At 38.3% G+C, this 22,506-nt stretch overlaps 6 protein-coding genes across 6 annotated transcripts; 2 read left to right on the forward strand and 4 right to left on the reverse strand.

Annotated features, from left to right (window-relative positions):
* Positions 1-1,055: 1,055 nt before the first annotated feature.
* On the forward strand, positions 1,056-4,716 carry LOC126375540 (uncharacterized). Its single transcript, XM_050022518.1, has 2 exons — positions 1,056-1,171; positions 2,069-4,716. Exons 1-2 carry the CDS (start codon positions 1,056-1,058, stop codon positions 2,949-2,951), a joined length of 999 nt encoding a protein of 332 aa, XP_049878475.1. The 3' UTR covers positions 2,952-4,716.
* Positions 1,201-1,846, reverse strand: LOC126375581 (uncharacterized). Its single transcript, XM_050022582.1, has one exon. The coding sequence runs from the start codon at positions 1,803-1,805 to the stop codon at positions 1,230-1,232; it is 576 nt and encodes a 191-aa protein (XP_049878539.1). The 5' UTR covers positions 1,806-1,846; the 3' UTR covers positions 1,201-1,229.
* Positions 3,500-4,184, reverse strand: LOC126375773 (antifreeze protein Maxi-like). Its single transcript, XM_050022862.1, has 2 exons — positions 3,852-4,184; positions 3,500-3,694 (listed from the first exon to the last, which is right to left on the reverse strand). The coding sequence occupies exons 1-2, from the start codon at positions 4,182-4,184 to the stop codon at positions 3,500-3,502; spliced, it is 528 nt and encodes a 175-aa protein (XP_049878819.1).
* A 1,174-nt stretch (positions 4,717-5,890) lies between the features above and the next one.
* LOC126375526 (putative nuclease HARBI1) lies at positions 5,891-9,655 on the forward strand. The gene is made up of 2 exons (XM_050022500.1): positions 5,891-6,491; positions 7,507-9,655. Exons 1-2 carry the CDS (start codon positions 6,156-6,158, stop codon positions 8,311-8,313), a joined length of 1,143 nt encoding a protein of 380 aa, XP_049878457.1. The 5' UTR covers positions 5,891-6,155; the 3' UTR covers positions 8,314-9,655.
* LOC126375560 (uncharacterized) lies at positions 6,514-8,666 on the reverse strand. Its single transcript, XM_050022545.1, has 2 exons — positions 8,337-8,666; positions 6,514-7,196 (listed from the first exon to the last, which is right to left on the reverse strand). The coding sequence occupies exons 1-2, from the start codon at positions 8,664-8,666 to the stop codon at positions 6,648-6,650; spliced, it is 879 nt and encodes a 292-aa protein (XP_049878502.1). The 3' UTR covers positions 6,514-6,647.
* A 5,503-nt stretch (positions 9,656-15,158) lies between the features above and the next one.
* LOC126375565 (uncharacterized) lies at positions 15,159-18,390 on the reverse strand. Its single transcript, XM_050022553.1, has 2 exons — positions 16,719-18,390; positions 15,159-15,759 (listed from the first exon to the last, which is right to left on the reverse strand). Exons 1-2 carry the CDS (start codon positions 16,894-16,896, stop codon positions 15,188-15,190), a joined length of 750 nt encoding a protein of 249 aa, XP_049878510.1. The 5' UTR covers positions 16,897-18,390; the 3' UTR covers positions 15,159-15,187.
* Between the last annotated feature and the right edge of the window lie 4,116 nt (positions 18,391-22,506).

Genomic DNA, 22,506 nt, shown 5'->3' on the forward strand with positions numbered 1-22,506 from the left:
ATCATATAACCTTTTCCTGGTTACAATTCTGTAGTTGGAACTACCCGGCATGTCTAAAACGAAGTTAAAAATTTATAAAAAAATTTACATTTCTTAACGATAATAAAAATGATTTTTACGACTACCTCCATTAAAATAGCAATATAAAGAAAAAGAGCAAAACATAGCACCTGGTTTCTTCATCATCAGATAACCAGATGTCTATTCAATACCGTTCAGTAAAAAAATTGACCGGGAAGCACCCTGAAGTATAACTAATACCTTAGGGTATTTCTCAAATATGTATTTGTTTTTTTAAATATAGGTTCTTTTAATAAGCTACTTTATACAATTGATTTTAAACAAAATTAGTATATTATGAGGTTTAAAGTATGCTATCGTACCTGTATTTTGAGAATCCATTCTTGCTTGCACTATAACAATCACACAGCAAATAATATTTAATGTCAAACCAGACGATCGCACTTAACGTCCGTAAGAGTCGCATACGCACTAAACGAATGTCAAACTTTCGAGTGGTAATTATAAGTGGGTGCGATACTGAGGGGTCGGGGGAAGGACTGCCTAATGTGTCGCGGCTATCGAGCTAACAGTAGGGCGCTGTCTCCACGAGCGAGAGAATCGCGACGAGTCCGCCCTTATATCGTCGGATAATCTCCACGAACGAGCGATAATTCCGCCGCGTATCGTCGCGAGTCGTAACGGAATCATAGCGTTTCCGCGGCGACTCGTAACGGAATCGCAGCGTCTCCGCGGCGACTCGTAACGGTATCGCCGTGTTTCCTTGACGACGCGTTGCGAAAGAAAGAATTCAGTTACGTGCCAGACGAGAGTGGAATAAGTAGTGTCTTAGTCGATAAAATAATTCTTTATTATGGATATAGTGTTGTGGGGTGCTTCTGCAAGTATGCTAGTGAATATGCAGTTATTGTTAAGAAGGAGAAAAAAGCGCCGTTGGTGGACACATCCCATGTTGCTACGTCGTGAAAGTCCATTTCCATGTGAATTATGAAGAATATCGAAATCATCCAGAATGGTTTGAAGATGAATATTTAATGCCAATTCCTGTTTTCGATGAACTGTTAAGTTTACTATCAAGACACTTATCAAAGCAAAATACTAATATGAGGAAAAGTATCGGGCCATGTGAAAGATTAGCAGTAACACTACAGTAAGTTTAAAGCAGATTTATTTTACTTAAACGCTTACATCAAATTAAAACTTAATGTTTACATTCCATCAAAGTGTTCTAACATTTGAGCAATATCGTCCTCGCTTGTTGGTGTGGATGTACGAGAATAAGAGTCTAGCAATGTATGTGATGATGGTGTGTATTTCTTAATTACGGCCACAATCTCAGTTCTGGCATCAATTAAACAGTCTTCTTTTATTTTGTCCATAAGTGGTAGCAACGGACGGAAAAATGCCTCATTTCCACGCTCGTCGCGATATTGTGTTTGAACATTATTTCTTTGTATATCTATACTCTCGCGCATAACATTCGATATCTCTTTATTAGATTCCAGAAACATTTGGACTAATGTTTTCTTTTTATTAGACGTGGATGGTTCCGTAACACTAGGGGTGGTATTAACCGAACTGTCGTCATCCTCAAAAACATCTTGACTGTCCTCATTGAACATGTTTGACGATGTTGAAGCGTGTTCTGTATGTTTCTTTAAAAAAAGTAATGCATCATAATGAATATACTTTCGTCGTTTTGAGGCAGCTTGACCGGATTTTGAACATTGCTGCAACTTTAACTCCTTACGAAATTGATCCCTTAAAGATTTCCATTTTGTCATTAACTCAAGTCCTGAAGCAAAGAGATAACTTTTAATTTAAATATTATAAAAATATATAAGTATACATATATTAATTATTATGTATTTTAATAAAAAAAAACAACACAGATTAGTAAATCCGAACGCTTTGATGGAGTCTTCGTTTTACATCCCATTTAAAAAAAACTTTCCATCAGGTGTGATTGCAAACAAACGCGAGAATATTTTATATTAAAAAAATATATAATAAAGTATATTTTTTAAACAATAATGTCATTTTACAGATATCTCGCTTCTGGAACAAGTTATAAACGCCTTCAGAATAAGTACAGAATTTCGAAAAAAACGTTGGCTAAATTAATAAAAGAAACATGTGGAATTATATGGAAAGTGCTAGCACCTACAGAAATGGCAGCCCCGAACACAGAATCATGGAAAAGAATCTCAGAGGAATTTAAAGAAAACGCGAATTTCCCACATTGCTTGGGAGCGCTAGACGGCAAACACATTCGAATTCAGTGCCCCCGGAATTCCGGCTCTCTATACTTTAATTATAAAAAGTACAACTCAATCGTTTTATTGGCTTTGGTGGATTCGAATTATTTATTTACTGTGATTGACGTAGGTTCGTATGGCCGTGAAAATGATTCTGCCATTTTTCAATCTTCAATTCTAGGCCAGAAACTAAATGAAGAAACCCTTGATTTGCCGGAAGAAGAAGAACTGGTATTTGGCGGACCCAAAATGCCATATGTGATTGTAGCTGATGAGGCCTTCGGTATTCATCGAAATTTAATGCGACCGTATCCAGGTCGATGTCTTCCTACGGATAAAAAGATTTTCAACTACAGACTGTCTCGTGCGAGACGTTACGTGGAATGTGTCTTTGGACAAATCACCTCAAAATTTCGCATATTTCATAATACAATAAATCTTCAACCGGACAGTTCAATTCTTGTAATAAAAGCAGCTTGCGTTTTGCACAACTTCATAAAGCGTCGAGCATTAAATGCCACTGACGGGGAAAATGAAGACATATCCAATCAACAAAATATGACACCCGTACTTCAAAGGACAAGCAATTCGGGGTTGCAAATTCGAAACTTATTTAAAGATTATTTTAAGACAGTGGGCGCGGTTCCTTGGCAAAATGACTACATCGTTTAATGAAAATAATCTTTCTTATAATTATTGTTGAAACAACGGTTTTGTACCGACGAATGTAAGTACCTATATTATTTCGTTATACCATAGACCAGGGGTGGCCAACTTGATTAGAGCTAAGATCTACTTTTACTGACGAAACCCTATGCGATCTACCAATCATACTTCTTAAATTAATTAGGGTCGAGTTTTGGCCACTGGACGAACACTAGCATATTTAAACTTGTGTTTTTGCCTTGTCGCGATCGATTTGACGTATAGCCGCGATCGACCGGGTCGATCGCGATCGACCGGTTGGCTACCCCTGCCATAGACAATAAAAACTAACAATTATAACAACAAAAATTACCTAAATAAATAATATTGTACGCTTACCTTTTTCTTTTTTTTCTTTAGAGGTTAGGTCATCCCACTCTGTGAACATAGCACTTCCCACATCATACCAATACTTTGCTTTAATTTCTCTGTTTCGATACTCGGCCAACTGAACATCGTAAAGGGCAGGTCTCTCTCTCACTTCAAGTATAAACTTTTCAATGTCAAACATTGTACTATTGTTTAAAAAGCTTCTCGAAACGTCTTTGCTTAACGACAGGCAACGCTGAAATGAAACTGCGTTTGACAGCGCGCCCGCTGCGCGCTCGTCGCGAGAGCGCCGGGTCCGGTGCGCGAGCGCGCGGCGGGCTCGCTGCTAGTCGCGGCGGGCTAGCGACGATGTAATGACGTTTCGCGCGCTCGTTGTCACTCTGTGTGGAGACGGTTCCATAGAGAGTGTATAGAAATACGTGGCACGACGATAATATCGCCGCGATTCTCTCGCTCGTGGAGACAGCGCCAGTGTTTATGCTTTCTTAGAACAACTTTGACGAAATTGTATTTTGGCCAGCCAGATCGGCCAAATACCCCTATGTGCGCCGTGGCCATGCGAGCCGCTGTTGCCGCAACAGCGGCAGCAACGCTTGCGTACTCAGCGTCCAGCGTGCCGGGAGCCGCTGCTGCTGCGTGGCTGTCTGCTATTGCAGCAGCCGCCTTCGCTATAAGCGACGACATTAAAGCGACGTGCGGGACCGTTGCACTAGCGGCCTTGATGGCTGAGCCTACCGCTATAGCCGCCGCGGCGTCTGCCGCAACAGCGGCAGCAACGCTTGCGTACTCAGCGTCCAGCGTGCCGAGAGCCGCTGCTGCTGCGTGGCTGTCTGCTATTGCAGCAGCCGCCTTCGCTATTAGCGACGACATTAAAGCGACGTGCGGGACCGTTGCACTAGCGGCCTTGACGGCTGAGCCTACCGCTATAGCCGCCGCGGCGTCTGCTGCGAAAACTCCAGATTTATCCAAAATCTGGAGTTTTCATAGATACCTACACTTTGGCGAAAAAAGTTTTATCTGGCGATAATGCAGGTAAAGGCGTAATATCGTGGTCGTCATTGTACGTACACATTTTTATAAATCAAAAATAGGTTTTCATTTGACCACCTGATGGTGATACACGCTTTAGAAGCTTATTTTTTTTTAAGAAATGTGAGGTACTGTGCTATATCGACCAAGACATTGTGATCGGCATACATGCAAAGTATAACTGCCCGACTCTTGTCTTCCCTAACAGCTTCTTCAGACGTCATGCTAAAATACGAGTTTCCTCACTAGATGGCAAGCTTATCTTTGGAGGGTGGTAACCATCTACGATCAAGATGAATCAATACCATAATTCAACCTAAACTTAGACCGTAACGTTGAGTTGAATGCATAAACTACAGCCAACGTCGTATCTAAAATCAGATAGTATTAATATAGAAGTTCACCTAACAACACACAAAACAATAACACAAAGTATTTAGCTGACTAATAACTAGTCATTGGGAAAGCTCTGCTTGTTGTCATTGTTAAAATATATATAATAAAAGATGTTTTTAAAAGTCCAATAAACGCCAAAGTCTACATTTGGTAATATAGTAAAAAAATACGTTTCAAGTAATTTACCAAAAGATTTGACTTATTTTGTTTCGCTGGCTGACATTTTCCCATTTGAACCAAAACGGAAAGAGAGACGAATAAAAGTCATAATAATGGTCAAAAATGTTTCGCGCCAGATTATTAAATGTTCTAAAGGTCCTTTGTAATCCACCGTATCGCATTTTTTGCCCAAATCACTTTATTTTTAAACAAAATAAATAAGAAATCAAGATTTTTAAAATAAACTAAAAGCCAAACTAATGATTGTACACGTTTGGTGCTATAGAAAAAAATGTTAATAGGCATCTTCTCGATACTCTCTACATGGTATTTTTGCTGGTCGGCACTTTTCACATTTGAACTAAAACGTAAATTCCAATAAAAGTCAAAATAATGGTCATAGATGTTTGGTGTCATATTAAAAAATATTAAGAAGCAACTATTAGACAGATTCGACGTATTTTTTTCGATTGCCGGCATTTTAACATATTAACTAAAACGGAAAGTCCAATAAAAGTCAAAATAATGGTCATAGAAGTTTGGCGCCATACTAATAAATGTTCTAACGGTCCTTTGTAATACGCCTGTATCCCTTTTTTTCCCAACGGACATAATATTTTTTTTTTACAAAATGTATGAAAAAATCGTGATTTTTAAAATCCAATTAAAGCCAAACTAATGGTTATACACGTTTGGTGTCATAGTAAAAAATGTTCAGAGCACTATTTCAGTTTTAATTTGCACTTCTGTAGCCGCAGCTTCCAATTGTAGCGCATAATATTTTCTTTTAAATTCAATCTCGTCTTGCAAAAGTTGTCTCTTTAAATCCTCTGTCTTCTTTTTTTCTATTTACATTTTGAAATTTTGTGCTTCTATGCTGTTCTGGGAGCAAATAAAAAACATAGAAAACGTTCAGCTGCTTGTCTTCCCGGGCATGTCGTAAAAACCGACAGAGGGTTTGTGTCCTCTAAAGGTGCTCCCACACAGCAGTTATATAACGCTATAAAACAGTTTGTAACACGATAACATTTTATAACAGTGTGTAACAATACGCTACACCTTGTTAAGAAATGTTATATGTTATAAACGCTCCCACATTGGTTGAATACGTTGTATAACATCATATAACATTATGTAACAATCAGTTTGGGTTTGTCTTTCGAGAAGGCTGGTAGTGAGTCATAATGGAGGAAGTGCTAATAGGTTTGGCCTTTATTTTTTGTTTGAAAAAAAAAGAAGAAAAGGCGATCTTACTGGATGCGTCGAACTCTGAAAGCGAGAGAACATTACAGTGCTACAAAATATTTGGAGGATTTGGGTATTGATGGCTGTTTGAACGATTTTTTAAGAATGAACAGTTCAGAATTTGAATTTCTCCTGAATTTAGTCGGAAAGAATATTGCTAAGCAGGATACTAATTGGAGGAAATCTATAAATTATACAGAAAGATTTGCAGTTACATTAAGGTTTTTAGCAACCGGTTGCAGTTACGGTAGTCTTGGAGATGTGTTCAAAATATCACACCAACTTATAAGTATGATCATACCGGAAGTATGCGAGGCTCTCGTCGAGGGATTACAAGAATATTTACACGTAAGTACAAATCAATACTTTTATTTCAATGTTAACATTAATAACATTTTGTTCAGAAATGTTTAATGAAAATACAATAAGCTAAAATTTAATTTTGCAGTATTTTTAATGACAAATATAGCAAGAAAACGAAAAACGAATGTTGATCCAAAGTAATCATTTGTTTTGGATTGATTGCAACAAATCATCAAATGATTGCGTAGAATCTTCACTGAATTGTGGGACGTTGGTAATTGAAGTTTTATCCAATGAAGTGGATGGACTTGGTGTATTGATATATTCTCTGCTATCAGTGCTAATATTAACCGAAGAAGTGGATGGACTTGGTACACTGTTGTATCCGAAAGCACCAGCAGCATTACTGGGTCTCTCCATCGTATTGGTTGGCCAATCATATTCTCCCGTGGAAGCACTGAACAAAATATTATTAATATGATATTGCGCGGTATTTCTGGCATGAGTATTTTTGATTTCTTTAAGTTTTCTTGCGACATATTCTCCAAAAATATCAGTTTCGTCTCTCTCGCGTCTACTCTCATACATTTCTTTTAAGAGTTTCAAAGCTTCCTCTGATGTTTTATCTTCTGTAACTTGTGGCCTGAATCTTTTACGAAATGTTTTCGGGGCAGTGAATGGCTTCTCATTTGGTACGCCGGAGTCAGTATTAGTGTCACTTATTTGTTTTTCGCTTTCAGTTTCGTTGACCTGAAATGAATAATAATAATTAAGTGCGTTAACTCATCAGAATTACACTTGCGCAAATTGTAGTGGCAACGCAGTTGAGATTATAATTGATTCTTTAACTAGTACAACACTACCTGGCAGTTGTCGCTTTCAATTCCAAAAAATATTATCGCGCATGCGTTGCCGCTACAATTTGAACCTTTCTCATGTAGTATTTTAAATTATTCTTGTTATACGTGTCACATCAATGGCTAATTTATTAAATAAAGCTAGATTAGTGTGGAAGTTTACTATGAAACAATTTAAATGTATATGTTTTATTTTATTTCAGATGCCAACATCTGCTCAAGAATGGTTACAGGTTGCAAATAAATTTTTTAATCTGTGGAATTTTCCCCATTGCCTGGGAAGTATCGACGGAAAACACGTAGCCATACAAAAACCAATAGGAAGCGGAAGCGAATATTACAATTACAAAGGATTTTATAGTGTTGTTCTTTTAGCATTGGTTGACGCTGAATATAATTTTTTATACGTAAATATTGGGTGCCAAGGACGTATAAGTGATGGCGGAGTATTTGCAAACACACTCTTACGAAAAAAAATAATTGAACGTGATTTGAATTTACCAAGAGATTGCCCACTTCCAGGAAGAACCACACCTGTTCCTTATGTATTTGTAACAGATGACGCATTTCCGTTAGAAAAGCATTTGCTAAAACCTTTTCTAGGACCCCAGGACAACAATACTAAAGAGAGAAAATTTAATTATAGAACGAGCCGCGCAAGAAGAACGGTAGAGAATGCGTTTGGAATTTTGTCAGCCAGATTTAGAGTATTACGAAGTATAATTTTATTAGATCCACAAAAGACTACTACTTTAATTATGGCATGTGTGCTTCTACATAATTTTTTGAGGAAAACCAAATCAAGCACTATTTACGCCCCACCTCAATATTATGATAAGGAAAATTCAGATGGTACGCATACTTCCGGACAATGGAGATCAGATACACAGCAGTTAACATCACTGCAACCAGTTGAAACACAGACAGAAGATGGGAAAGTAATAAGAAATGAGTTTGCTGATTATTTTTCACACCAAGGTTTACTGGATTGGGCTTCTAGCTATTATTAACCATAGTTAAAATTATTACTCACCGACAATCCCCCATCAACAGTTTCTTCTGGCTTATTTCGATCTTTTAAAAATAAAAGTTTTTTATACGCAAACCATTTAGGTATATCGTCAGCCCCCGCACCTGATTTAGGCTTCTTACACTCTCTCTGAAATTGGCCTATAAGTGACCGCATTTTTTTTTCAATCGCCTGTTTATCTAAATTAAATTCAGCCGCAATTTGCATCCACGCGTCATGTTTTTTATTTCGATCCTTGTATTCATCCATCTGCGTATTCCACAAGACTTGTCTCTCTTGAAATAGTTCAATCAATGTGATCACATTTTCATTACTCCAAGTAAAACCAGACATTTTGTCAAATCACATATAATACGTGCTTCACCACTTCACTAACCGAACCGACTAAAGATGCGTACGTGACGAGACGAACGCGCGCGCAATCCCCCCGCGCCCTTCCGCTAACGTCCCGCTAGGTTCTGATCATGTTATACAACAAAAGTTATATTTTGTTATAACATGTTGTAATCAGTTGTAAAACATTTTGTTGAATTAAGTTTTATAACATTATTAACAATTTATAACTTTTGTTATAATTTGTTAAAAAAAGTAGAACAACAAAAGTTAAGCAACATTCTATAACGTTATATAACTGCTGTGTGGGAGCACCTTAACATGATGGACTAATGTTATGGGCGATAGGCTGATCCCTTATCACCATAAGGTTCATCATATCCAGCTTACGACATCGTATCAACAGTGGCTGCAAGTTGTCTTTGATTACTTGTGGCTCTGCCCACCCCACTAGGGATTACGGGCGTGAGTTTATGTATGTATGTATGTATGTGTACATTTTGAAAACTTGTGCACAGAGAAGACATTGCTTCTGTCCTCTCACTTCTTTGAGACTGTTGTGGCCGTCTTCTTGACCATAATGGGGTTTTATTTATGGATTACTCCTTCAAGGCATTATTACTTATGAACATCTCGGTATCATTTGGCAAAACAACAATCTCTTCAAAAATTTCCTCCTTCTCCATACATATTTTTTTGATACAACCATCTTCTTCCCCTAGATTTTGTTTAGGTTGTGGTGTGGGAAGAACCGTATCACAATCTTGCACACCAATTATACCAGTACAAGCTCGTCCGGAAAGGGCACACATTTGTTCCATTATGGGATCTACCTTGACATCTGCAGGTCCTCCACCAGTTCTTGTCGTACTCTCCTTTGAAGTCTGATAATAGAGCTTGCTCTCGGTTTTCAGTTTTTCCCATAGTTTCATTAGGGAGTCTTTATTTCTGAAATAAATTTACATGGTATTTTTAGCATGGAATTTAAATATTGTGCAGTTTAAATTATAAAAGGATGCAAAATTACCTGTATATAGTTGCTGACGCATTAAAAGCGTTGGTTACGTCTATCCAAGCTTTTATTTTTGCTTCATTTGTTGAACCATCCGTCTTTTTATTTAAAATTGTATCTTTATGTGACGCTAGTAGCTACTAAGCTAAGGAAAAAAATAAGCTCGTGAAGCTTCACGAGATTATTTTCGGCGGCAAAGTTTTGGCCACGTTTCCTTTTCTCAGCCATTTCAGATCACAAAATGCAAAACTATTTCGAATCAAAAGGAAATACCACAACAAACTGACGCCGCCGACATAATCACAAACTACAACAACCACATCTGTCTGTTTGACATTTTGTTTTAATGCAAAGACTGTGTTGTTCATACAGCCTTATTTCGTCTGGATTGCGTTAATTATTTATATTTTTCTTAATTCTTCATTATTTGCTAACTAAAAGACGAAGAATGATGTATTTTACTTTAATTGATTACAACTTTAAGCAATTTAATTAGTTTTAAATTATTTAATTACGTTTAACGAACTATCGACAATGTATGCCTTTTTTAACCTTTAACTAGGGACGTGACAAATTGAGAACACTATAAGCTATAAGGGACATGTAGTCTCACAGTACTTTTAAATTTAAATTTTGTCATAAAATTGCATTATAATGATTTAAAATGCGTTGATATTTATTTGTTGGAATGTAATAAAACAAATATTAATTAATTCAATCAGTTTTTATAATCACTTTAAACACAAATGATAATTAACACTTACTTGTACTTTTCAGCCATAATTGACTTGAGATCCTTATTTTAACATTTTAATAGACCTTACATAAATGATATGACAAATGTAACTCTTTTTACTAAAAATTCATATATGAAATCATGTGACTTCTTCCTCGAAACTTATTCACTCGCATTCACTCAATTCGTATTGTTGTTGAGAATTGTTGACAAACTTGTTGAAAATAAAAGATATCGCTGCCAACTTATCATCGTTTTGCCTTTCTGCGCGATCATCTGGATTATCGAATCGCAAACATAGTAACAATATGACAAATCTATTTTCTGACATGCCGCATCTAAATATTTCACAGCCTGTATCATCTCTTGCAAATAAGTAACTTGTACGTTCGTGGTTAGATTTCAAAACAGCAGAATATAGTAAAAGCCCCACAAAAGCCTTCAGTTCAGTCAGATCTATGTCTTTCAGTTCAGGTTTATTCTGCCGAGCGAACTTCATTCTGTAACTGGCAATATTTTTGTTAGTCCAATTGAAACAAAAGATTTTTGCTACCTATAAAGGCAGGTAGATGTAATAGGAAATGGTGTTATGAAAATACCGATATGTTTCAGAAATTTATAAAGTGGTGTTTACCTGAAGGGCACAGCTAGATGTTATAGACCGGTGAGCATGAAACAAAGAAAACTCCCTTTGAATTTGTACAATGTATAATTTTAAATATACAAATTTAATTTAACCATAGGTAGGTAAAAACCCTATGGAGGGAGACAGGTCGCGCTTTGGTCCGTCAGGTTAATTGTCACTCCGTAACAACCATGGGATATCACTATGTTTAAAAACACTGTCCGTACACCTGTAGGCACCTCACTTACTCGAGGACCTCCGACTATCAGGTCTACCTGAGGCGTTCCGGAATACCGTACAGGTGATGAGTTGAGGCCGGCTCAGGCCAGGGCGTGCTGGACGATGGCGGCACAGCGGGCCAACTGTACGCAGCTGGCGGGCTGCACGTCCACCGGTCAACGTCGCAGTCCTTCACCGGGCCTTATCCGGAGTGTTGACAAAAGGAGAGGCGCGGCACATCCACATGCGCGCCGCACAAAGGAAAGCTTCGACGTGCAAACAACCAAGGCAAGCTCCGCCGTAATGAAGCTTGAAATAACTCTCAAACGCAGAAGAAAACAGTAGCAATCTTCATTCACAAAATTTGTGGAAATCATCTGATTCAAACATAAACTTCTTCTTAGACAATAGCATGTCACGACCATTGAAACTTCTTCATTCTTACAATAGAACTTTAAAACGTTAGAAAATTAAACAAAAACTCAAAACCCCCATCTGCAACAAGGAATGGCAATGATTAGCATGTGGTTCAGCTGACAGCGTGGCAAGGCAACTCACGAGTGTAAAACAAAGAAAATAACTTACAGGTTTATCCGGGATAGTTGGGCATCGCTCAGATGAAACCTAAACCCACCCACTGGACCTTCGGCGATGGGATTTCAGTGATGTTGCTGAAAACAAAGGACCTCGAGGTTATCACCAAGTTGGTGCAAAAATATGCACGAAGAATTGCGAGGACTCACCATCTCGGTTAAGTTGTTTATTTGAATTTAGACATCGGCTCTTGATGTCGCCGATAAATAGTGGCTTTTAATTTGCCCACATTATAGTTACGGCAGTGGAGTCTCCGGCGCTCTCGCGACGTCCCCACTTTCCAAAAACCTGTCTCTCAGCTCGGCCAGCTGTCAGTCTGACACACGAACCAACAATGTTGCCAACCAAAATAAAAATCTAGCAAACCATAGATTCGTTATCGATTCACTGACAACAAACGATCGATTTGTTTGATCCAAATTAATCCAAAACTCACTAGTCACTAGTTAAAGGTTAAAAAAAAAAACAACTGTCACTTAAGGGAACCCTAGTTAAGTAGCACCTAGCATGGTGAAAATGAATTTAGGTAAGGGTCGGATTTAAAGGGACCCCTTACTTAAGGGTCACTTACGTAGGAATATGTTGGTGAAAACGGACATAATAGTCTTTATGATACTACTCTGCAGCTTAACCTGTACAGTTGCTCGTCCAGCCGTCTGTAGTACATCTCCATATGCAACTTTCACTTGTAATGGTTGTTGTTCTACAAGGTCACTAAATAGAGATATGTCATGACACATATGGCTTGAAGCACCGCTGTCAATGTATCATGAATCACTGCTGATGCTCACTGATAGCGCTGTAAGCAGTGCCTTCGTTGTATCCACTTTGGTCTTGTTTATTTATTTTATTTATTTTTTATTAGCTTATCATGATGCGATGAAATCGTCATCAAGTGGCGACTTTGTCACTTAGTTGCTGCGCCACATCCATTATTTTGTTGACATAGCTTTCCATGCTCTCACACTCTTAACTTTCGTCCCAAACAAAGTTCGCAGTAGACCTAGTCTATGACACAAACTTTTGTCTTCGACGCCTTTTGTAGATTTGTCCATGCTTTCATTGCGGTATTAGCTTTCTTGATATGTACGTAAGCAGAAGGCTGCACCGACAACGCGATTCGAGCAAGCGCTTTTGCTTATTTTTGACATCGTCAAGTTTGGTTACGTCACCATCTTTTTCTACATATTCCCATAGGTCTTCATGAATTAAAACTCCTTTCATCGTGTATTTCCACGTATTGTAGTTTTCAATACCTTTTAATTTCTCCATGACAAGGGATGTAGAACCGCCGAACACCGCTATGGTCCTGCGAGCACGTTATATTTTGTTTTTCCTTTATGTCAAAGTTACGCGTAATTTTGACAATGGTCAAAGTCACCAAGATCATTGACCTTAAAGGTCAAGGTCACTTATACAAAATATTCCCATTATATCAACTTTATGTAGTAAACCTTCAAAATCAGTGACCGTAAAAGGGCTCGCTTTGCTCGGCCCCCCCCCCCCCCTCCCCCCCTACCATACAGCCTTCGTAACCTACAGTATCGTGCTACGGGTGCCGCTAATTTCCGTGCTCGCTTCGTTCGCACCCGTTACCGCGGTCGTTTCGAAGCAGCTTTCGGGCCTCGATCACACAAGCGAGATGACGGGAGATTCACCACTCCTACCACCCGAAAAGCCTCTGCTGTCTCTTTCTGCGCACCACCACTCGGTTTTGCAGCTTCCCTCTGCGAATCACCTCGTCCCTGCAGAAGGATGCAGCGCTACCTCGCACTACGTGTGGATTTTACCGACAGAAACAATTTGGCGAGCATCTATTCTACAGCCCTGAAGTTTAATCCCGCGTCTTAATACCGCGTCTTCGGGATATACATTAAGTATATCCCGAAGGAGAAGTCGGAAACGTGCAGCGTCATTGGGGAGTACACGTAAAGTGTTTTGCCTGTACATGTACTCTCCCATGTACCATTTTATCTTAGTGTCGCTGCGACACATCCTGCACTGCCGCTTCAATTCCAGTCCACTTTTACGTCCACATTCGGAGTGTTTCCAATCGGCACTCCAAGAGCGGCATTAACCGGAATCTGCACTGAGCCATTCATGAACTCCCGACTGTGATTCACATTGGAATGATCGCGCATGGTCAGCCTTAAATGTACTCCTACATATGACCGATGCATGTCGGTCATAACGTAAGAGTCTTGTTCCACATTGTTCGCAATAATGCGATCCGATGTGGGGCGAGATTTGTCGGCTATCAATTCAATGTGGTTTTTTTTAGTGAGGCGACTTATGCAGCCGAAAGACCACGTCTGACTCCGAAGTCCGAAGGATGCGGCCGCAGTGATATTTCCAGGTATAAAGATGGGGTTCATCCATCTCGACCATATCACCAGGGTCCCCAATTTTAACTCGGTCGTGGGCTTCAGCCACCTCGCAGACCTCACGAAGAAAATGATACATTTGGATGGCTGCCTTTTTTATCACCCCCACATCCAGAGCGGCTTGGGTCACCTTATCTCTCCTCATAAAATGTAAAATTAGCCTCAACGTGGCTAAAATTATAATTTGGCTTCTTTCAAAGAAGGTGTTTTTGAGAGGAGATAAGATGACCCTGCACGTTCTGACTCCGCACCTCCATCGGAAGCCAATTTTATAGGACGATGCAGATTCGCGATTAAGTTGCCTCGCCCTACCGCAATTTGGACACCTTGGGGCAGAACGCCGTATTAAAAGCCACGCAAAGGCGGCTATAATGGCGTCTTGCTCAGTATTAGTTGTGGCGATTCCATAATGAGAAATATTATTAATGCATTCTTCAGGGTCGCAAGAGTTAGGGCGCCTTCAAATTTGCCGCAAGGTGCCGCGCGGAGGCAGCGCGTCTGCAGCGCTGCAGTCGCGCTGCCGTCGCTATGTTTGAGAACGGTAGAGTTGTATTTTAGTTTTACGATGGACTCAGACGAAGAAACACTGCTCTTAGTGTTACTATTGATAAAAAAAAAAGAATTTTGAACAAAAAACAAAAAAAAAGAAGCCTAAGACAACGTTGCCATTATTTTGTATAACCCAACAAACTGAATTTTATAAAGTGAAAAGTTACAGTGATCAAAAATTTCAGAATTATTTAAGACTGTCAAGAAAACAATTCTACGAATTACTTTCTCGTTTAGAACCTTATATTGGAAAACAAAATACAACCTTCAAAAATACTATTTGTGCTGAAGAGAGGCTATTTATAACACTCAGGTGAGTAAAAAAATATAAAAAAAAATACATATTAATAATTGTTTTATTTTTTAAGTAAATCACATTACACATATTTCTTATTACTATTTTTAAATATTGTCATTACTCTCTGAAAACAAATTCTCATAAATAGACGACATATCAGTCAGTTGTGATGGTGATTCTTGTATTGACACATTGGCTGGGCTTTGGCTTGATTGATTCGTAGAAGTAAAGTAGCCATGATGTTGTTGATAAGAATATTCGAAATTATCATTGATAAATCGTCGTATCAGACCGATCATTTCGTACTTTGCGTCCGTCTTGCGGTGTTCAGGTATTTTCTTAAAATCACTTAATAATGATAATAAAAAACACCGATCGCCATCATTTTCAATAGATTCATCTTTTTTTTGCATTCTTTCAATGAGTATTTTCAAAATTTTATTAGTGTCATCTTCTACCGGCTGCTCCGAAACTTTCCTCTTTTTTGATGTCGAGGGCTGAGTAGAAATATCAATAGGTCTGGTCTCCGACAAACACGATAAAAATTGAAGTCGGTCAAAATGTTGATATTTTCGATGTGATGACGCAGCTGATCCACTCTTTGATGCTCTTTGCTTATTAAGTTCACGACTATAAGAATCCCTTAGGTTTTTCCATTTGCGTTGCAGTAGTATAGCTGAAAAAAAATTACAATCAAAATTTTTATTTACAGGTTCTTGGCAGAAGGTTGCAGTCTTACAAATTTATATCATACGTATAATCGTGGACTTTCTACGATTTGTGCTATTGTCAGAGAAGTTTGTCGAGCAATATACGAAAACCTCCATACTATTTATATACCTGAGCTTCAAGAAGAAGATTGGTTAATTATTGCTAACGGATATTACACTAAGGCCAATTTCCCTAATTGCTTGGGTGCTATTGATGGAAAACATATAAGAGTAATCAAACCAGAGCATAGTGGTTCTCTATATTACAATTATAAAAATTACTTTTCTATTGTTCTTTTAGCGATATGTGACTCAAACTATTGTTTTACGTACATAGATGTTGGGTCATATGGAAAAGCTTCTGATTCGCAAATTTTTAAAAATAGTAACTTTTACAAAAGACTACATGAACAGGACTTAAATATTCCCAATCCGTTGCCAATTACAAATGATGGACCACCAGTGCCTTTTATTTTCATTGGTGACGAAGCATTCGGAATTAGTAATTTTATACAACGCCCTTACGCTGGCAATCACCTAAATGAGAAGAAACGTATTTTCAACTATCGTTTATCGAGGGCAAGAAGATACATTGAGTGTTCGTTTGGCATAATGGCAAATAAGTGGAGAATTCTTCATCGTCCGATAAATGTACAAATACCCTTTGCTGAAGATATCGTTCGCGCGTGTTGTGTGTTACATAATTTACTTAGGAAGACGGATTCAAAGCAATCCAGCTCCAACCCAACAATGCTGAGATACGATTTACAAAACATACAACAAAATCAAAATAATCACCCACAAATAAGTGCTACGACTATACGTGATACACTAGCTGATTATTTTGTTAGTCCAGAAGGAGAATTGTCATGGCAAACGATGAAAATATAAAGAAGTTGTGTTAAAAATATGTAGGTATACTTACATGCTTCATTTTTTTCACTTGCGGTCTTGTTTGTAAAATTTTCAATAAATTTATTACATATTTCTTCCCAAGCCTTTTTCTTTTCGATTTTATTGCTGTACTTGTCGGACCTCGAATCCCATATCGCTGGACGACTTTCAACTTCATCGATAAATTCTTCAATCTGATTTTCGTTCATGTTTAGACTTGAACAACATATAGACACGTGCGCAACGTCACTAGTCGATCGATGAACTGATGCGCGATTGCAGCGCGAGCGCAGCGCTGCAATCGCGCGTTTTTTATCTGTATGGATTTACAAAGCAGCGCGACCGCAGCGCTGCAGACGCGCTGCCTCCGCGCGGCACTTAGCGGCAAATTTGAAGGCGCCCTTACAGGTAGAAACAGCTGTAAAATCTGTATCTTTACGAGTTCGTTTCAACATCGCGAATTTTTAAATATTTTTGAGTGGTTGTAATTAGTTGAATTTGGCGGAAAGACGTGATAGTTGTGGATGCGGCAATAAAAGCTATGAGTTATTTTTTTATGCAAGGATGTTTTACTGCGTTGAATGGAAAGTGTTGAGCAATTGGGGTGTATATAGTAGTATGTATAGAGAGTGATTTGATCAGGTTTAGAATACGAGTGTTGCTGGGATATGTTGGAAGTGTGTTTAAATGCGTGCATGTTTGGTGTATTTTGTGTGTGTGGTGTGTAATAGTGTGCATATTTAGGTGTGTGTGTGTATTAAGTGTGTTTTTGTGTAAGGGTTGTAATAGGAACATTTTTTATTTGGCATGTGGGTCCGACTAAAATACATACATAATATTTCAGTAAAAAAATGGGAATAATGATAGTTAAGTAAACTATAAAGTACCTTTGAGAAACACAAGTTAAGCAGTCTTTTTACTAAATGCTTCTTGTAGAAAATGAGATCATATCTTTCAAAGTCCAGTAATTTTTCGCTTTTATACTTGATTTATTTGAGATTCGACGGACACGATGATTATTTTAGCTCCTTCTTTCTCTCGCAAAAGCACTTTGGCATTTGCAGTCCAGTTAAACTGGAATTGACCTGACTTGGTGAACTGCCGAGCTAGGTAATATAGACGTTTACCCTTCATCGTCAAGTGCTCGTCTATATAGATGGGCTCCGGGGTGCTGTTTGGATATCAGTTTTGTGTTCAGCTTACAGTTTTTGTTCATTTCATTGTATGCTTTAAAGGATTGCAGTACGGTGTTTTTTAGAATTACAGATTTTAAGGTGACAAGAATCGTCTTCTCTGTTTTGGATGGGAGTCTACGGATGTCCAGTATATCTGGTCGGTCAACCGATGCCGATATCACGTTGAAAATGTCTAGTGAAGTTTTTACAAGGTCTTCAGTAGTCTCCTTGTCTCTGCAGGGAACATTACGTATTTATAGTAGATTTAGTTTGAATTTCCTGCATTGTTCCTCCTCAACACTCTCTAACTCTTTTATACGCAGTTATTGTGCAGAGCATTTTTGTCCCAGATCGACTAGACTAACTTTCATACCATCATATTCTGAAGACAGGTATTCAAGTGATTTTTCTATGTCTGCATTTGTCTTTCGAATATCAGATATTTCAAACTTCATGTCCTCGATGATGCGCATTTGTTATTCAGTATGAAGGCAAATTGTAGTTTTTCTAGGCCGATTGCCGGGCATCTTTTATCTGCATAATAAAACTCCTTCATTAGATCAATAAATATATAAGGTGAATAAACTTTATGTATGTGTATATGGCCAAAAAGACTATACTATATAATTTGCATTTTTTGGTTGCGTTTTTTTGTTTCAGTATGTCTTCACAAGTCTATTAATTTTGCTAGTAATTCTACTTTACAAAATGTGCAAAACGCTTTCGTGTCATCACCTAAAGACTTAAGCCAGGTTTGGAATTAATTTAGTGATTCCAATTCTTTTCTATACTTTTGTGCGTATTGTTTTTTCTTGAGTGGAAATTCCATTATTAAATGTTATTTACAGCTTCAGGAGTTCACACACTGTTTCAAAACACAACACACACAATTTATATTGAGGACATACTTAAGTAGCCGCGACGCGAGGGACTCTTTTTAAGTAAAAATTGAAGTTTTAATTTAAACTTTTTAATGTGTACTCTACAATGGTCAACTTAAGACTAAACTTACGAGCTAATTCTATTAACTAAGACGACTATCAAAATAACAATACCTCCCGGTAGTTCGGGCTTGTCTCTAGCTGAATGCGCAGGACGGATGTTGTCCGTCCTGTACAAATAATACTTGCCTGCGCAAACTGGTTTGTACAGGTATGCTCGCAAGTAAGACGGATGGTGTAGACGGGCTATTAGCATTTGAACGCGCCGCTCCCCGCACCGGCCGCCGCGCCGCTGCCGCTGTCATCCAGTTTGAGGCCTAAGTAACAGTAACAAGTTTTCTTTTAAATTAAATTGTTATAACAGTACTTTTTAAAAGTTTTACATAATCCGTCTTTTAATAATCAGTCAGATAACTAATTTAAAGTATAACATCAACTAATTCAGTCCATATATTTTTTTAAGAGAATATAATTAGTTCGGTAGCAAAATACCTAATTAAATAATTATCAAAACATTACAAACAATTACTAAATGTCACTTAATTATGAAGAATAGAAATTCTTAAAACAGTTTCCCTCCCTGACAATGCATAAGCACCTGTCATGTTGTGCAAATTATCCAGGATTTTTTCTGACAAACCCGGCACCCGGCATGTGACTCGCCTTGCGACGTCGAAATGCAATGGCTGGTGTTGGAATTGCAGATTTTCTGCCCCTCTTTACTCTGTGGTTTGTGTTGTTAGATTCGTCAGAATTTTCTGATGAGGTGTCACAGAATTGCTGTAACATAATTTCACTTATAGACAATTTGTAACTGCGTAGCTGTCTTATATCTTTTGTAGGAGTTCCACTAGCTTTTTTATCTTCTTTGTAAGAAACCCAGGAATTGCAGACAGCAAGATCAATCATATGACAGAAAACTGCAGGTCAATTTTCTCGTCTTGTAACGCCCCCCATATTACTGTTATAAGCATTCACAACCTTGGTTCTGGAAACGTAGATATAACTCTTCAGGTTCTTGCTCCATCTTCGATAGATATCAGTTGGCTCCTTAGCATATATATTTCACATAAGCATAACGGGCTTATTATCAAGCCACATCGAAATAGCCAGTTTATTCTCCCGGTTTGTCAGAACTTCACAAGCTATGCAGGGGTATTATTAACCCAGTTAGTGTTACCCTTAACACTGGGATACTTCAGGTTGCTCTGCAATTTCCGTGTCCATAACATCTCTTTGATTATCTTGCTTCCTAATTTCTTTGTTTAATATGGTATTCGACTACAGCATTGAATAAGTGGGTGCTGTGTCATCTACTTTTCGCATTCAATTGCGTATTTCGTCTTTAATGGGCTATGAACTGCGATATCTAATGGTTGAAGCTTATGACTTCCATGTTGTGGAAGTGTGACCATTACAATATGGTTCGCACGAGCATATTCGGTAGCTTCTAAACTGATGTGAGAAGAGTGGTTATCTAATACCAGTAATACAGGTTCCTCTTGTGTTGGATGACTGAAGTGTTTGAAATGTTGTAGCCAATTAACAAATAAAGCGGAATTTATGAAGCCACTTTCAGAAACCATTAGTATATTTTGCAGATGACAGCCGTCTAGTAACTCTGAGCGTGGTCTCTTGCGGGGGTAAATGAAAGCTGGAGGAATGAAATGGCCTGTCACACTCATGATGGTGCCTCTCTCGGCAGAAACTATTTTGCCGACTACCTTTTTACCTCTGACACTGACCACCTTCGGGGTTTTTTTAGGAACCGTGCTCATGCCTATCTCGTCCATATTATAAATTTTATTTAGAGAAAACTTGTATTTATCATAAACCTCCTTGAGGTTTTTGTAAAATCTTTCAACCTGAGCTCTATTAAACCCTATAGCCCTTGCTAAGCTTGTTGGAGCAGACTGCCGCAAACATAGATCAGGGTGTCGCCGGAGAAAACATTCTACCCAGTCACGACCAGCCATCTTTGACGACTCATTAATCTTTCGAACGCCGGAACGCGGATCTCGACCAGACACAATGTAAAATCTATTGTGTCTGGTATCTCGGCATATGAGAGGTTAAAGCGATGTTGTATATTATTTGCTACAGCAAACTCGTATGCTAAACGGCGCAAATCTTTTATTGTTAAGCCAAAGAACATGTCATCCATTTTTTTACAGTGAGTAACAAATTCTAACTCTTGAGCCTCGTTAAATATTGGCCTGAAGCGACCTAATGATATTGGAGTATTTTTGTTCTTTAACCTTTTTCTGAGACCTCCTCCGCTATTCCCAACTTCTTCTGCAGCACGCCTCTGACTCATCCCATCAACTATTGAAGATTTGGCTCTAGAAATTTGTGCTTCTGTCAACATCGTTCTATCTGGTCGCTTCCTTACGTAATTACGTGGCATTTTTCTGGAATTCAAAAACAATTTATTATTGTATTACCGACTATATTTTCTGCTGGTACATCCTTTAATGGTGTGCTTAAATTGACAAAATATTCGGCTATTTCTTGAGGTCCCTTTTCAGCTCTCGCCTTTGAAATATTTTGAGTCATTTTAAGAGTCAATTTGTCCTCTCTGGACCCATGCATCACCAGGAATCCAATTCTTGAACATATGATCTCGAGAATTTTTCTTTAGATATTCATGGACTACAAGCTGTAGATCCACTTTAGTAAGCGGGGAGCCAAAATCGCTAGCATCTTGTAAAACTCTCACAATTTGATTCTCTTTTGCAGCTGATAGTACAGTAGGATAACCCACTGACTTCAAATGTTTCTTTTTTATTTTATTTAATATTGTGCGTCTTGGGATACCAAGTTGCCGTTGAGCATCTCGTGAAGAAATTTGGCCTGATTCTACTGATTCACATGCAAGTTTTAACATTTCTTCAGTGTAATTAAATTCTTATACACCCGGGAATTATGCCTCGCCCATCCCAAATAAAAAACGACACTGATGACATGGGCGCAACTACCCAGTGTTCTTCTGCCTTGAATACAAGTGCAATAATAACTGCTTATGGCATCTCTACCTTCAGCAGCAGGGTTATATAAAATGTAAGGTAAATAGACTTTTGAAGTTATATGCCTGGAATTTATTTTGCACCTTAATAACGAACTGTCATCATTTACAGCTTCCGGGTGCCTGTACATTTCAACATCATATACGCCAGTACGTTTTAAATGCTCGCTACAGTACGAGCGTGCTATCTTTACGTGGTATGTACCAATCGCAAATAAAATTATCTCTTTTATAGTGAGCCGTGGAAAATCGAATGCCTCTGGACTGTCAGCCACCATTCTTGAAAATGTTGCTCTTTGTCTATTGACGTTGTTCCTCTCCACATACTCAGCCAAAAGGTTTGGTGTATTTATATTAGTATTTATAATATCTATAAAAGCATTCGTGTATTGACTGTCTGCGTATGGTTCTTGGAAACAATTAATTAAAGCGGCAGCGATTTTAAAATCCGCAAACACGTGAGGTACATGGCGATTGAATATCCTATTTCTAAATAATTTGTAATCGCGTTTGAAGCGTCCATTAATTTTTTCTACGACCCATCTCGCCATTGTTATTAGTCTGGATTTATTTGCGACTTTGCGTTTTCTGTGCTTAATTGACTTTCATTTCGGCGTTTCGATGGAGGCATGTGCGGTACGTAACCATGTGATTCCAAAGTTGATATCGAGTCCCGGA

Source organism: Pectinophora gossypiella, chromosome 19, assembly GCF_024362695.1.
Source record: "Pectinophora gossypiella chromosome 19, ilPecGoss1.1, whole genome shotgun sequence".
Classification (NCBI taxonomy): Eukaryota; Metazoa; Arthropoda; class Insecta; order Lepidoptera; family Gelechiidae; genus Pectinophora; species Pectinophora gossypiella.